The 15,025-nt window shown below is 48.3% G+C and overlaps 1 protein-coding gene and 1 pseudogene across 4 annotated transcripts in view; one reads left to right on the top strand and one right to left on the bottom strand.

Annotated features, from left to right (window-relative positions):
• The window catches only part of LOC128848446 (myosin heavy chain, skeletal muscle-like), a 31,993-nt pseudogene extending 29,507 nt beyond the window's left edge, over positions 1-2,486 (bottom strand).
• LOC128848447 (myb/SANT-like DNA-binding domain-containing protein 2) overlaps positions 1-12,036 on the top strand; it is a 38,038-nt gene extending 26,002 nt beyond the window's left edge. For 2 of the 4 annotated variants that reach the window (XM_054048446.1, XM_054048449.1), the window contains 3 exons: positions 5,558-5,975; positions 9,873-10,472; positions 11,405-12,036. In XM_054048446.1, coding sequence (XP_053904421.1) covers positions 9,923-10,472; positions 11,405-11,490 — 636 coding nt within the window. In that variant the 5' untranslated portion in view covers positions 5,558-5,975; positions 9,873-9,922 and the 3' untranslated portion in view covers positions 11,491-12,036. The other 2 variants (XM_054048448.1, XM_054048447.1) reach the window with 2 other exon arrangements.
• The last annotated feature ends 2,989 nt before the right edge of the window (positions 12,037-15,025 follow it).

Genomic DNA, 15,025 nt, shown 5'->3' with positions numbered 1-15,025 from the left:
TTGAGTCTCTGATCCTTTGTCCTGGGAAAGGATATGAAAAGATCCTGGAATTATTATTGGTTATTACTTGGTGTTTCTGTAGAACCAGGAATGTGTATAGCCCTGCAATGTGAGCTACCTGGGTATGCAGGAGCTGCACCTGCTCAGTGGTGTCCATGAGCTCCTGTTCAGCCACTTTCCTGCTCCTCTCTGACTGTTCCAGAGCTGTTCTTAGCTCCTCAGTTTCACCCTGAATCCGGTTAGCTCTGTGCTCAGCCATGGCCACCTGCTCCTTCAGGTCTTCTTGGCCTCAGAGAGCATCATCCAAGTGCTGTTGCATGTCCTACATATAAAGAAGAGTTGATTTTGTTACTGAGCATGCTGGCAACTGTTTGTATGATTCATAAAAAAAAGTATCAGTTGGAGAGTTAAAGCAAAGACCTTGAGCACTCCTTGTGCTTCTGTGCCTCTGCAGCCTGGGGGCTGGCATGGCTCAGCTGGATCTCCATTTCATTCAGATCCCCCTCCACCTTCTTCTTTAGCCTCAGGGCTTCATTTCTGCTCTTATTTCTGCATCTAGAGCACTCTGCATGGTTTCCACAGTTCTTTGATGGTTCCTCTTTAACTGATCGATTTCTTCATCTTTCTCAATGATCTTTCTATCAATTTCTGATTTCACTTGGGTCAGTTCAAGCTGAACATAGAGAATTTTGGCTTCTTCATGCTCAAGAGTTGCCTTTAGGAGAGTGGGTAATAATGCAAAAATTAAATTTCAGGAAAACAATATTCTTCAGGATCCATTAATGGCTATTAGCCAGGACGGGTAAGGAATGGTGTCCCTAGCCTCTGTTTGTCAGAGGGTGGAGATGGATGGCAGGAGAGAGATCACTTATGTTCTTATTCTCCCACTGATCTGATTAGGGAGTATTAGCAATGGTCACCCACATAAATGTTCTGTGCAAGTCCAGAACCCTGCACAGAATATTCCTCTCTTCCTTTGATATTTCAAATGAACTCACCTCTGCCTCTTCCAAATCCATCTGCATATCAGATTTTTCTATCTCAATCTGTTTTTTTGGCCTTTTCAAGCTCATGGACGGTTTTGCCATTTTCTGCAATTTCCTCAGTAAAGTCAGCTATTTCCACTACGAAATAAACACCACAAATGAAATAAAGTGAAAAGGAGCCAGAGAAAAGTGAGAAGCACTAAAATGTAGCTCGAGTGACTGAGATCAGCACCTTATACAGATACACATGGGAAAATAAAATAGATAAAGCTGCAGAATGTACAGCTAATACAGACTGGGGACATCAAAAGAGCTAGGACAGGTGCCTCAGTGAAGCTTCAGATAGCTCCGGCCTATCCACAGGCTGGAGGGTATTTTAATGATGGTGTCTGTTTATCCACTATTTTGACAACATTGTCCTTGTTAATATTTGTTAGCATCACTTCTGCAAAACGAAACTTTCAAAAAGCTGAGTTGCTAGTGACATCAGGTCAGCCTCTTGAGTACTGCTTTCTATTGCCAGGATTTCTGGCACCACAGCAAGATACCTGATGGGCCAGTGGGCATGTAGACATTTTGGGGGTATGGACTGGACAGTAAAAATCTCAGTATTTCTAGGCCTACATGGCACTGTATCCTGGCTACAATAGGTCTTATGGCTAAGGGCCAGATTTTCAAAGGTATTTGGGTGCCTAACAATACAGAACAAACAATACAGAACCTAATAGGATTTTCAAAAACGCCTATGTGCCTAACTCTCTTTGAAAATCTGGCGCTAAAGCATATAACTGAGAGCCAGGGTTTCTGCTTTATTTTCCTGATTCTGTCCAGATTTGCTCTGTATTGTGCATTATCATTGTTCTAATAGGAATATGAAAAGGAAACAAGCAGCCCAAAGAAAACCACTTACGCTGTAAATTCTTGTTTTCTCGTTTGATTGTTTCAAGCTGATCTAAGGTTTCCTCATAGGCATCTTTCATTTTGAAAAGTTCTGTGCTTAGTGACTGTGATTCCTTTAAGGAAGCTTCCAGCTCCGATTGGCTCTCCTCATACTTTGCCTTCCACTCAGCCAGAACCTGAAAGACATCAAAGATGGTTGATTAACTACCAGTGTTTAAAACTATTGTTTACTTTGTTCATGTCTCCATATCATCTGAAACCCATTTCACTACATAGCCAACTTTTGAAGGATCTACAGATGATTAGGCTCTTCTACAGCCCCAGTTTTTTCCTTGGGTGAGGACTGTAGATTTGGGCCCTTGAGAAGTTTAAAAGGTACCATTGCTCATCTCAAAGCTCATATGGCACCTTGTCAAAGTTCCTCTGTTTCTTGTCAAGAGCACCTGCCAGTGAATTTTCTCTCTCAACATCAATCATCAGGTTCTCCTCTTCGTCTTGGAGCCTCTGCTTAGTCTTTTCCAGTGAAGCACATTTAGAATTCACCGCTTCAGCCTGCTCCTCAGCTTCTTGCAGACGCCGAGCAAGTTTTTTCCTTAAAGAAAGTAAATAATAATCAATTTATGTAATTAAGTACATGCTCTTCTAACACTTTACCCTGCTTCTAAATCTGGATGCATGTCTTCACAAGAAACTGAAGCACCAGAGAAGCCCAACGATTAATCTGGTATTTTTTTTCCATTAGTAGCCAAAGTCAGAGACCTTCTAGAATTAGACAGAGCTCCGCAGTAAATGTGAAGAGAAGTGTAAAAGCCTCATGATGCACTTGCTTGTGCAATATTATAATGCAGGTGCAAATTTCATTCTGAGTACATCTAGTGAAGAAATTATGATCTAAAACATGAGGACCAATAGTCTTTTTAATAGCTTTGGTAGCTAGTGGAACTGCTATTCTTATATATTTACATGTCTAATTTGTTTTCTAAACTTACTAAACAGTTGTCCTGAGACCAAGCAGAAGTAAGGAAATCTTTGTGCTATTCCAGTGTCATTGTTTTTTTCAGTGCAATCGTGAAAATAAAAAACACTAGAAATTTGGTCCTAACTGTATGTGATATCGCTTTGTCTGTGCAGTTAATAAATTGCAGTTAATAAATTGCTTCAATGTCAAATGCATTGTTGTTCCGATTCCAGAGCCAGACGAGTACCCAGAAGTCACCTCCTACAAGACAGGCCCAACAAAGAAAATAACAGAACACCACTAGCTGTCACCTTCAGACCTCAACTAAAACCTCTCCAGCGCATCATCAGAGATCTACAACCTATCCTGAAAGCTGATCCTTTACTCTCACAGATCTTGGGAGACAGACCTGTCCTCACTTACAGACAACCCCCCAACCTAAAGCAAATACTCACCAGCAACCACACATCACTGAACAAAAACACTGACCCAGGAACCTATCCTTGTAACAAAGCCCGGATTGGTCCGCTTCCTGATTGGTCTCAGCCCTGCATCCACGGTTGATTGGTCCATTCTCCTGCAGCCACAGCTGCCAGATCCCGCCCACCCAGGCCCTGGCTCCCAGCCCTGGGGAGGTGGTCCCCACAGGAATGTGTTGACTGATGGCTATTGCTGAATCCTGGGCTTCCACCAGCCACCCTGCCACCGCAACAGGGAGCAACACTGCCCCCCACCTCCAGTTTGTACCCCACCACAAGTACCCCGTACAGCACCCCCAAGTGTACCTCCCCAGATTTCCCCCTCCGCCCCCCCCCCCCCACCAGCGTACTTGGGACTGTGTATGCTGCATCCCCTCCCATCTCCTACATGCCACCTGGACTGCAAATAAGCCATCCCACTAAGCAGCTGTGCATACACCAACCTAGGGAAGCAGGGACTGAGCAGGACTTTCCCTGCAATTGCTGGTCCCAGCTGTCAGGGGCCACTGTGGGGCCAGGCACCAGAGCTGAGAGCAGGGTGATTGTGCTTCTGTGCTCTGAATGCTAAACCTGCTGGACCGCAGGCAGCATGGAGGAGGAGCAGCCTGGCTGGAATGTAGAGGGGTGAAGGAGTTCTGGGGTGGGTGGGAAGAGATGCAGGGAGATGGAGAGATACAAACCTGGCGGGATAGGGGATGTGGGCAGGGGAGAATAGACGAGAGGGGGAATAGGAACAAATGGGAGAGACACGCAAGAGCTGGGGGCGGGATAGGATAGGACCAGAGCGGGGCAACATGGGCAGGAGCTAAGGACAGGCAGGAGCAGAAAGCAGGCGGAATTGGGTGGGCAGGAGCTAGGTGGAGATAGTAGCAGGGAAGGGGAAGAGGCAGGAATTGGAAGGGGGATAGGAGCAGAAGGGAGCAGGTAGAGGCTTGGGGGGGCAGAGACACAGGGCTTGGTAACCACTAGAGAACGCTCCACTCCAGATCTGAACTAGAACCCATTGTTTAGAGTCTCAACATTCTTTGCTGTCTAGCAGTAGCTGTGAAACCCACTGGCAAAGTGTGTGTCCTATCCCCCTTTAGTGGCTGGTCCACATAAAAGATAACAACCTTCTACTGCTATCAGTTACTCTGTTAGCTCTCGTGGTAGAAGTGTGCGCTGTGAATCCAAAGGTCGCAACCTTGTTGACGATCCATCAGGGGTCCCCAGTGTGGTCCCATGGAATGACATTTTTGTTTTTTCAGTGTTTTAGTTTATTAAAACCATAGGAAATTACACCCAAAACACTACATTAAAATAATGTTACGGCTGTGCCTTGACTTTACAAAAGTTAGGAAATACAGTGTTACATTTTCCTATGCAACCTTAATTTGCCCCTGTTGTGTTTATGTATTATGATATAGTCTTCAATTATGTGATCAAATGCTGGTTCCCTGGATGTGGAGCCAAACATAGGGAGCATGTCCTGAAATGATACCCACAGTGACAGAGCTTAGGGAGTCCTGCTGGCTCTCTACGGTCCTCTTTGACTTCCTGGAGTCCCTTCACACATGGCCAGCATGGAAACTTTAGGCGGATGGCTAAGCCCTACTCGGGGTGCAGCTAATGCTGGCCAGGCCTGGGCTAGGGCTGAGTCATAGAGGGCCAAGGCTTGTGTGACAGTCTGCCATTACAAACAGGCAGCTGAGAATCAACAACTGATGAAAGAACAAGAGAATCCTCCCTGCCTGCTCCCTCATCCTACCACACCCCACCTCCCCTGCAGGCAGGAGGGCCCCATGCCTGGCTTCCATTGAGGGCAGTGGGCATGGGGCACCAGAAGGGACCTTGCAAGCAGCTTTCTCCTCTAGCACAAGAGGGATGTTCCATCCCTGCAGCGGGGAGCTGGCCCCTGGGGTGGGAGTGCAAAGTGCCTCCCACCAAAAATGGAAAACAAGAGAAAATCAGGGATCAAGACTCCAATACACCTTTTCTCAATTAGTTATTCATGAAAAATCTATATTCAGAAATCCACAGTTCAAATTAAATTAAAATAAATCCAAATATGTTAAACTATGGAAATACACAGGTAAGGCATCCAAATAGCCTTAACTCTGCCTTGTAATGATGTGTTGCAATAACCATGCAGTTATGATTAAGGCATTTTAGTGTTTATGGTTTATGTTTATAGATTTAATTGATTTTTAAACACATATTACATTGTTTTCAGAGTTATTTATTTTTCTCCTCAGGATGATGGCACTACAGGGCAGAGTTAAGATCTTCTGTATAACAGAGCACATCCTACATGTAGGCAATGGAGTCACATGATAAGTGTTGGCAAGGAAATGAAGAAGACTGGACATTTATCAGCAACAGAAGTAGGAGACCCCAAAGAATAACTTCACAGATGGACGTATGGAATCACTACTGGGGGCTGAGCAAGATGTCTGAAGAGAACAAGCTGCAAGAACCAACTGGAGGAAAGGACCTACAGATAGTGCAGGAAGGAACTGAGAACTGCTGCTCTGTTTAAACCAGACTGACCTTGGACAAACCCAAGAGAGCATCCACAACTGGCCAAAGAAGACAGACAATCTTCACTGGGGACTCCATACTAAGAAAAATGGACAGACCATTCTGCAAGGAGCAGAAGGACTAGAGTCCAAGGTGAGCAGGACCTTGACAGTGTTCCAATGACACTGTGACAGAGTATGTATTCCCTATGTTCACACCCTACACACTATTGTAATAATGTTTGTTACAAGGCATGTCTTGTGAGGGATCATTTAAAAACTCATAATTTGCTGATCAATAATAGCACAGCAAAATGCATGTAGCAGCGTTATATGTGAAGTTATACACACAAGCTGAAATCATGACTAAAGTATGTTTTCCAGATAAGTCTGGGGAGTGGGCAAACCCGTTCCTCAAAAACATAGGGCAATCTGATGCCTCAGCCAGGTGTCAACAAGGCTAATGGACCATTACCAGCTAAGTGGCCATTATTTGGCAGGAAAGGGGGCATGGGCAAAAATCTACATCTTCTCAAGGGAACAGTATGGAACTTCCTTCCACACAGACAGCCTGTCGCCTTGCTCCCAGCTAGAAATCCTTCTCAAACGGTAGGGGAGTAGGACTATAAAAAGAAGGAACAGACATCCCCCTCTCTCTCTCCCTGCCCTTCACATTCACTGCACCTGTGGAGACAAAGGTTCAGATACACCTTTTCTCAACTAGTTAGTCATGAAAAATCTACATTCAGAAATCCACAGTTAAGATTAAATTAAAATAAATCCAAACATGTTAAACTATGGAAATACACAGGTAAGGCAACCGTAGGGTTACCATTCGTCCGGATTTACCCGGACATGTCCTCCTTTTTGTGCTAAAAATAGCGTCCGGGGGGAATTTGTAAAGCACTCACAATGTCCGGGATTTCCCCCCTCCCCCGGAGCGGCTGGGAGGGCTGCAGGGAAGTCCCGGGCTGGACTCCGGAGCAGCTGGAGAGGAGCTCCGCCCTGCATTCTGAGCAAGTGTCTCAGCACAAAGTGCAGCCCTCCCCTTTTGCAACTGGGAGCGGTTACTGCCATGCAGCGTAGCAAAACGGGAGCGAGAGCACTTTGTGCTGATACAAGGGCAGCTCTCTCCTGCAACCCGGTCCGGGCCAGGGACCGGGTTTTGTTGTGCAGGGCCAGGGACCGGGTTTTGTTGTGCTGGGGAGCTCAGCCACGTGTCCGGCTCGCACAGAGCCCAACACCCTGTTCTGAGCAGCAGGGTAAGGGGGGCAGGAGAAGGGGCAGGGAGGTTCTGGAGGGGGCAGTCAAGAAACGGGGGGGGGCTTTTTGGGGGGAGTGGAGAAAGTTTTGGGCAGTCAGGGTACAGGTAGGGGGTAGGGTCCTGGTGGGCAGTTGGGGGGGGGGGTCTTAGGAGGGGGCAGTTAGGGGACAAGGAACAGGGAGTCTTAGGTAGGGGGTGGGGTTCTGGAGGGCAGTTAGGAGCAGGGGTCCCAGGAGGGGGCAGTCAGGGGACAAGGAGTGGGGGGGTAGGGGGCTGGGAGTTCTGGGGGGAAGCTGTCAGGGGGCAGGAGTGGGGAGAGGGATCGGAGCAGTCAGGGGACAGGGAGCAGAAGGGTTTAGATGGGTTGGGAGTTCTGGGGGGGGCTGTCAGGGGGCAGGAGTGCGGAGAGGGATCGGAGCAGTCAGGGGACAGGGAGCAGAGGGGTTTAGATGGGTTGGGAGTTCTGGGGGGGAGCTGTCAGGGGGCAGGAGTGGGGAGAGGGATCGGAGCAGTCGGGACAGGGAGCAGAGGGGTTTAGATGGGTTGGGAGTTCTGGGGGGGGGGCTGTCAGGGGGTGGGGAGTGGTTGGATGGGGCGTGGGAGTCCCAGGGGTCTGTCTGGGGGTGGGGGTGTGGATAAAGGTTGGGGCAGTCAGGGGACAAGAGGCAGGAAGGCTTAGATAGTCCTGGGGGGCAGTTAGGGGCAGGGGTCCCAGGAGGGGGTAGTCAGGGGACAAGGAACGGGGGGAGGGTTGGGAGGTCAGGGGGGGCGGGAAGTGGGAGGGGCAGGGGCGGGGCTAGGGTGGGGCTTCTCCCGTCCTCTTTTTTGCTCGCTGAGATATGGTAACCCTAGGCAACCGTTGGACTCATGGGGAAGGGTCCTGACCTAAACAGCTTGATCAGTAAGACTGCTGAAAGCATGTGGTGAAAAACTTTGCATTGAATCTAACATAGTTTGTTAAGTTAGTCAGCAGTTCACATTTTATCTTTATTCTTTTGCAACCATTTCTGACTTTGGCTGGATTATTACTTGTATTCACTTAAAATCTTTCTCTTTTTATAATTAATACATTTGTTGTATTGTTTTCTCTAATCCTGTGTGTTCAAGTTGAAGTGTCTGGATAACTCCATTTGGGGTGACAAGTTATGTGCATATTATACCCCTCAAGGAATATATATTTGTACTGTCCAGGAGAGGGCTGGGCAGTACAGGACATATATTTCTGGGGGGAAAGTTGGGACTGGGAGTGCGTTGGGGAATTACCCTGTGGTAATCTTTAAGGCTAGCAAGAGTAAAGGCGTGACTGGCTGCACACAGACATGGCTGGGGTGATTTACATGCTAGAGGGTATTCCATGGAAGTTCCCTCCATTTTATACTAGTCTAAAGTAGACCACAATGGAGAAAAGGTGAAAGAGCCCCCTCAGTCTGATCTAACAGCCAGAATCTGTATTTCTTTGTTGTACAAACACAGTGAGTGGATTTTAGCCAGCAGAGCAGCTGTTTAACACTTTGTCCAATACAAAACGAGAAAGTATGAATCCAGCACATCTGAAAATTGTGATCACTGTGATCTGATAAACATGCATTTTGTGAAAATGCAATTTTATAAGATGATTTTTCAGTAATGACCATTACAATGATACATAAATAAGGGGCACTCCTAAGAGACTCCAATAACAACTGAGGCTAATCAGGAGCTCTCCTCACCCAAGCAGATTTCCAGCAGTGCATGGTTTTCAATAGAGAAAAATCAAGTTACAGCATTCCATGGGCCTGGCCAGTCAAAGGCCAGATTTTCAAAGGAGCTCAGCACCAGCTGAAAATCTGGCCACTTTAGTTAGGTGACTAAATGGATGCTAAGCACTGCTGAAAATCTGACCCTAGACACGGAGCAAGATGTCAGTCACATAAAAGTCAGGGATTCTGCCCAAAGGGGCTTGCTCAAGGTAAAAGCAGATAATTCTCTAATTATGTTTGCAAAAAATACTGCAGTGTCAGTAATAATCTTTCTATTCCCAGCTTATCAGGGAAGCACATTTCACTGTAATTACAGAGCACCATGAAGCTGACAATTATTACTATCCAGGTGTCCCATAGCATAGCTTGCACTGCAGAAGACATGTCCTTCAGAAGTGTAAAAAGAGCAATTACCTTGCTAATGAAAGGTGACCATGTCTAGAGCTGATAATTGTTAGCTAAGTGCTGGAGGCTGGATCTGAATCACTCCTCTAATGAGATACATTGAGTGGCAGCAGGGTACAGTATCACATTGGATAGATAAACACAACCACAGTGAAAAGGACTCACACGTCCATAGCGCGCCTTGCACAGACCTGGAGCAATGCTTCTCACTGTATCAACATTCAGCCCATACTACCAGGTAAGGGCGTGAAGAACAGATTGAAAAATAACTTTCGGTCAGTTAATTCGACATTCCCTGCCTCTTCTTGAGCCTGGTCTACACTACGAGGTTAGGTCGAATTTAGCAGCGTTAAATCGAATTAAGTCTGGACACGTTCACACGGCTAAGTCCCTTTTTTCGACTTAAAGGGCCCTTTAAACCGGTTTCTTTACTCCACCTCCGACGAGGGGATTAGCGATAAAATCGGCCTTAGCGGGTTGGAATTGGGGTAGTGTGAACGGGATTCGACGTTATTGGCCTCCAGGAGCTATCCCACAGTGCTTCATTGTGACCGCTCTGGACAGCACTCTCAACTCAGATGCACTGACCAGGTAGACAGGAAAAGCCCCGTGAACATTTGAATTTCATTTCCTGTTTGCCCAGCGTGGAGAGCACAGGTGACCACGCAGAGCTCATCAGCACAGGTAACCGTGATGGAGTCCCAGGATCGCAAAAGAGCTCCAGCATGGACCGAACAGGAGGTACGGGATCTGCTCGCCATATGGGGAGATGAATCAGTGCTAGCTGAACTCCGTAGCAGTAAACGAAATGGCAAAATATTAGAAAAGGTCTCCAAGGCCATGAAGGAGAGAGGCCATAACAGGGATGCACAGCAGTGCCGCGTGAAAATTAAGGAGCTAAGGCAAGCATACCACAAAGCCAGAGAGGCAAACGGAAGGTCCGGGGCAGAGCCGCAAACATGCCGCTTCTACACGGAGCTGCATGCGATGCTAGGGGGTGCAGCCACCACTACCCCAACCGTGTGCTTTGACTCCATCAATGGAGAATCACGCAACAGGGAAGCGGGTTCGGGGTACGAGGAAGATGAGGATGAAGACAATGAAGATATCTCACAGCAAGGAAGTGGAGAAACCAGTATCCCCAACAGCCAGGATATGTTTATCACCCTGGACCTGGAACCAGTAACCCCCGAACTCACCCAAGGCGTGCTCCCAGACCCTGAGGGCACACAAGGGACCTCTGGTGAGTGTACCTTTGTAAATATTACACATGGTTTAAAAGCAAGCGTGTTTAATGATTAATGATTATTTTGCCCTGCCAATCGCGGCCAGTACAGCTACTGGAAAAGTCTGTTAACGTGTATGGGGATGGAGCGGAAATCCTCCAGGGACATCTCCAGAAAGCTCTCCTTCATGTACTCCCAAAGCCTTTGCAAAAGGTTTCTGGGGAGGGCTGCCTTATCCCGTCCGCCATGGTAGGACACTTTACCACACCAGGCCAGTAGCACGTAGTCTGGAATCATTGCATAACAACGCATGGCAGCGTATGGTCCCGGTGTTTGCTGGCATGCAGACAACATCCATTCCTTATCGCTCTTTGTTATCCTCAGGAGAGTGATATCATTCACGGTCACCTGGTTGAAATGGGGTGATTTTATTAAGGGGACATTCAGAGGTGCCCGTTCCTGCTCTGCTGAACAGATATGTTCCCCGCTGTTAGCCACGCGGTGGGGGGGAGGGGTGAAGTGATCATCCCCGAGAATTGGGTGTGGGGGGGAAGGGAGGTTAGTTGGGTTTGTGCTGCATGTTAACCCGGAAACCGCAGCCCCTCCTTTTACATTGCAAACCCATTTTAAATGGCCAACCCAACGGGTGCTTGGTATGGGAAATGAGGGCGCTACTGTTTGAAACCATTTCCACATGTTAAGAAGGTTAAAAAAGCCAAAAGACTGTGGCTTACCATGGCTGCCTGTAAGCCAAAATCTGTTGCTGGCACTGCGTGAGTGATCTCTCACACCAAACCAGCAGGCCCTCAATATAAGAGGAAAAATGCGACCTTGTAACAAAAGCACATGTGCTGTGTAATGTGAACAGCAAAATTTAACATGAAAGAGTGTACCCATTGTTCTCTAAAATGTGTCTTTTCTTAACCACCTCTCCCTTCTCCTCCACCAGCTGCAAATGTTTCTCCTTCGCAGAGGCTAGTGAAGATTAGAATGAGAAAATGGCGGATTTGGGATGATATGTTCTCGGAGCTCTAGATGTCCTCCCACGCTGAAAGAGCACAGCAGAATGCGTGGAGGCAGTCAATGACTGACTACAGAAAAGCACAATATGAATGAGAGGAGAGGTGGCAGGATGAATCACGGGCTGAAAATGATAGGTGGCGTCAGCTTGTAGACAGAAGGCAAGAGTCGATGCTCTGGCTGCTGGAGCATCAAACTGATATGCTCCAGGGTATGGTTGAGCTGCAGGAAAGGCAGCAGGAGCAGAGACCGCCGCTACAGCCCCTGTGTAACCAACAGCCCTCCTCCCCAAGTCCCATTGCCTCCTCACCCAGACGCCCAAGAACACGGTGGGAGGGCCTCCGGCCACCCAGTCATTCCACCCCAGATGATTGCCCGAGCATGGGAAGGCTGGCCTTCAATAAGTGCTAAAGTTTTAAAGTTTTAAACTGCAGTGTGTCCTTTTCCTTCCCTCCTCCCCGACCCCTCCCGGGCTACCTTGGCAATTATCCCCCTAGTTGTGTGATGAATTAATAAAGATTGCATGAATGAGAAGTAACAATGACTTTATTGCCTCTGCAAGCGGTGCTTGAAGGTGGGAGGGGAGGGTGGGGTGGTTGGTTTACAGGGAAGTTGAGTGAACCGGGTGTGTGTGGGGGGCGGAGGGTTCATCAAGGAGAAACAAACAGAAGTTTCACACCGTAGTCTGGCCAGTCACAAAACTCGTTTTCAAAGCTTCTCTGATGCGCACCGTGCCCTGCTGCACTCTTCTAACCGCCCTGGTGTCTGGCTGAGCGTAATCAGCGGCCCGGCGATTTGCCTCAACCTCCCACCCTGCCATAAATGTCTCCCCCTTACCCCCACAGATATTGTGGCGCGCACAGCAAGCAGCAATAACAATGGGGATATTCTTTTCGCTGAGGTCTGAGCGAGTCAGTAAGCTGCGCCAGCGCGCTTTTAAATGTCCAAATGCACATTCCACCACCATTCGGCACTTGCTCAGCCTATAGTTGAACAGGTCCTGACTACTGTCCAGGCTGCCTGTGTACGGCTTCATGAGCCATGGCATTAAGGGGTAGGCTGGGTCCCCAAGGATCACGATAGGCATTTCAACATCCCCAACGGTTATTTTCTGGTCCAGGAAGAAAGTCCCTTCCTCCAGCTTTCGAAACAGACCAGAGTGCCTGAATACGCGAGCATCATGTACCTTTCCCGGCCATCCCACGTTGATGTTGATGAAACGTCCCTTGTGATCCACCAGGGCTTGCAGCAGCATTGCAAAGTACCCCTTGCGATTTATGTACTCGGTGGCTTGGTGCTCTGGTGCCAAGATAGGGATATGGGTTCCGTCTATCACCCCACCACAGTTTGGGAATCCCATTGCAGCAAAGCCATCCACTATGGCCTGCACATTTCCCAGAGTCACTACCCTTGATATCACCAGGTCTTTGATTGCCCTGGCAACTTGGATCACAGCAGCCCCCACAGTAGATTTGCCCACTCCAAATTGATTCCCGACTGACCGGTAGCTGTCTGGCGTTGCAAACTTCCACAGGGCTATCGCCACTCGCTTCTCAACTGTGATGGCTGCTCTCATCCTGGTATTCTGGCGCTTCAGGGCAGGGGAAAGCAAGTCACAAAGTTCCATGAAAGTGCCCTTACGCATGCGAAAGTTTCGCAGCCACTGGAAATCGTCCCACACCTGCAGCACGATGCGGTCCCACCAGTCTGTGCTTGTTTCCCGGGCCCAGAATCGGTGTTCCACGGCATGAACCTGCCCCAGTAACACCATGATTTGCACATTGCTGGGGCCTGTACTTTGTGAGAGGTTTATGTCCATGTCAATTTCCTCATCAATCTCGTCGCTGCGCTGCAATCGCCTCCTCGGCTGGTCCTGGTTTTGCTTTGGCATGTCCTGGCTCTGCATATACTCCAGGACAATGCGCGTGGTGTCCATAGTGCTCATAATTGCCGCGGTGATCTGAGCGGGCTCCATGATCCCAGTGCTATGGCGTCTGGTCTGAAAAAAGGCGCCAAACTAGTATCTGACGGAGGGAGGGAGGGGCGAGTGACGACATGGCGTACAGGTACAGGGAATTAAAATCAACAAAGGTGGCTGTGCATCAGGGAGAAACACAAACAACTGTCACACAGAATGGCCCCCCCAAAGATTGAACTCAAAACCCTGGGTTTAGCAGGCCGTTGATTTCATGGAGAGAGGGGGAAGCAAATGAATACAGAACAAATCTGGTCCATCTATTTTTTATATCTTAAGCTGGCAGCCGATGGTGCAGCATGACTGATAGCCCTCAGCATCTTCTGGGTGCTTGGCAGAAAATACTGGGAGCTTGGCAGAAAATAGTGTACTAAGACTGATAGCCATCATCGTCAAGACGGTTCGATAGGACTGAGCATGTCTGCCCAGGTGCCCATGATTGAACTGCAATATGACAACAATGGATATCAGTCTTAATACACCATCTACTGCCAAAAGGCAAGGGGCTGCTGCTGTGTAGCAATGCAGACCCACGTCTGCCAGCCCCACGTCTGCCAGCACCCAGATCGCAGATGAAGGCTACCAGTCATACTGCACCATCTACTGCCAAAAGGCAATTAGTTAGCTGCTGCTGTGTAGCAATGCAGTACCATGTCTGCCGGCACCCAGATGACATATGGTGATGGTGAGCTGAGCTGAGCTGAGTGGGCTCCATGCTTGCCGTGGTACATTGTCTGCACAGGTAACCCAGGTAAAAAGGCGCGAATCGATTGTCTGCCGTTGCTCTGATGGAGGGGGAGGGGCCTGACGACATGTACCCAGAACCCCCCGCGACACTGTTTTGCATCATTCAGGCATTGGGATCTCAACCCAGAATTCCAATGGGCGGCAGAGACTGCGGGAACTGTGGGATAGCTACCCATAGTGCAACACTCTGGAAGTCGACGCTAGCCTCGGTACTGTAGACGCGGTCCGCCGACTTAATGCACTCAGAGCATTTTATGTAGGGACACACACAATCGGCTGTATACAACCGATTTTTATAAAACCGGCTTCTATAAATTCGACCTAATTTCGTAGTGTAGACATACTCTTGGTTTCCTCTTCACTTAATTTGCATTCTGCAATTCTATTGGTTGAAATGAGCCAGTGGAGTGAGGTGACTGTACACATGCCAAGAGGTCCCATTGATAGATTACTTGCTCAGCTGGGGCCCATGCATGGGTGTGCCCTAGCACAGCACTGAGCGGAGGGTTGGGTCAGAGGAGGCTTAAGACAACTTTAAAAAGCAACAGAGGGTCCTGTGGCACCTTTGAGACTAACAGAAGTACTGGGAGCATAAGCTTTCGTGGGTAAGAACCTCACTTCTTCACTTGCATCTGAAGAAGTGAGGTTCTTACCCACGAAAGCTTATGCTCCCAGTACTTCTGTTAGGCCTGGTCTACACTACGGGTTTAGGTCGACTTTAGCAGCGTTAAACCGAATTAAGCCTGGACACGTCCACACAACGAAGCCCTTTCTTTCGACTTAAAGGGCCCTTTAAACCGGTTTCTTTACACCACCTCCGACGAGGGG

The sequence above is a fragment of the Malaclemys terrapin genome, chromosome 13 (assembly GCF_027887155.1).
Source record: "Malaclemys terrapin pileata isolate rMalTer1 chromosome 13, rMalTer1.hap1, whole genome shotgun sequence".
In the NCBI taxonomy this organism is placed as follows: Eukaryota; Metazoa; Chordata; order Testudines; family Emydidae; genus Malaclemys; species Malaclemys terrapin.
Note: the sequence above shows the minus strand (reverse complement) of the source record. Positions and strands in the feature narration are given on the sequence as shown.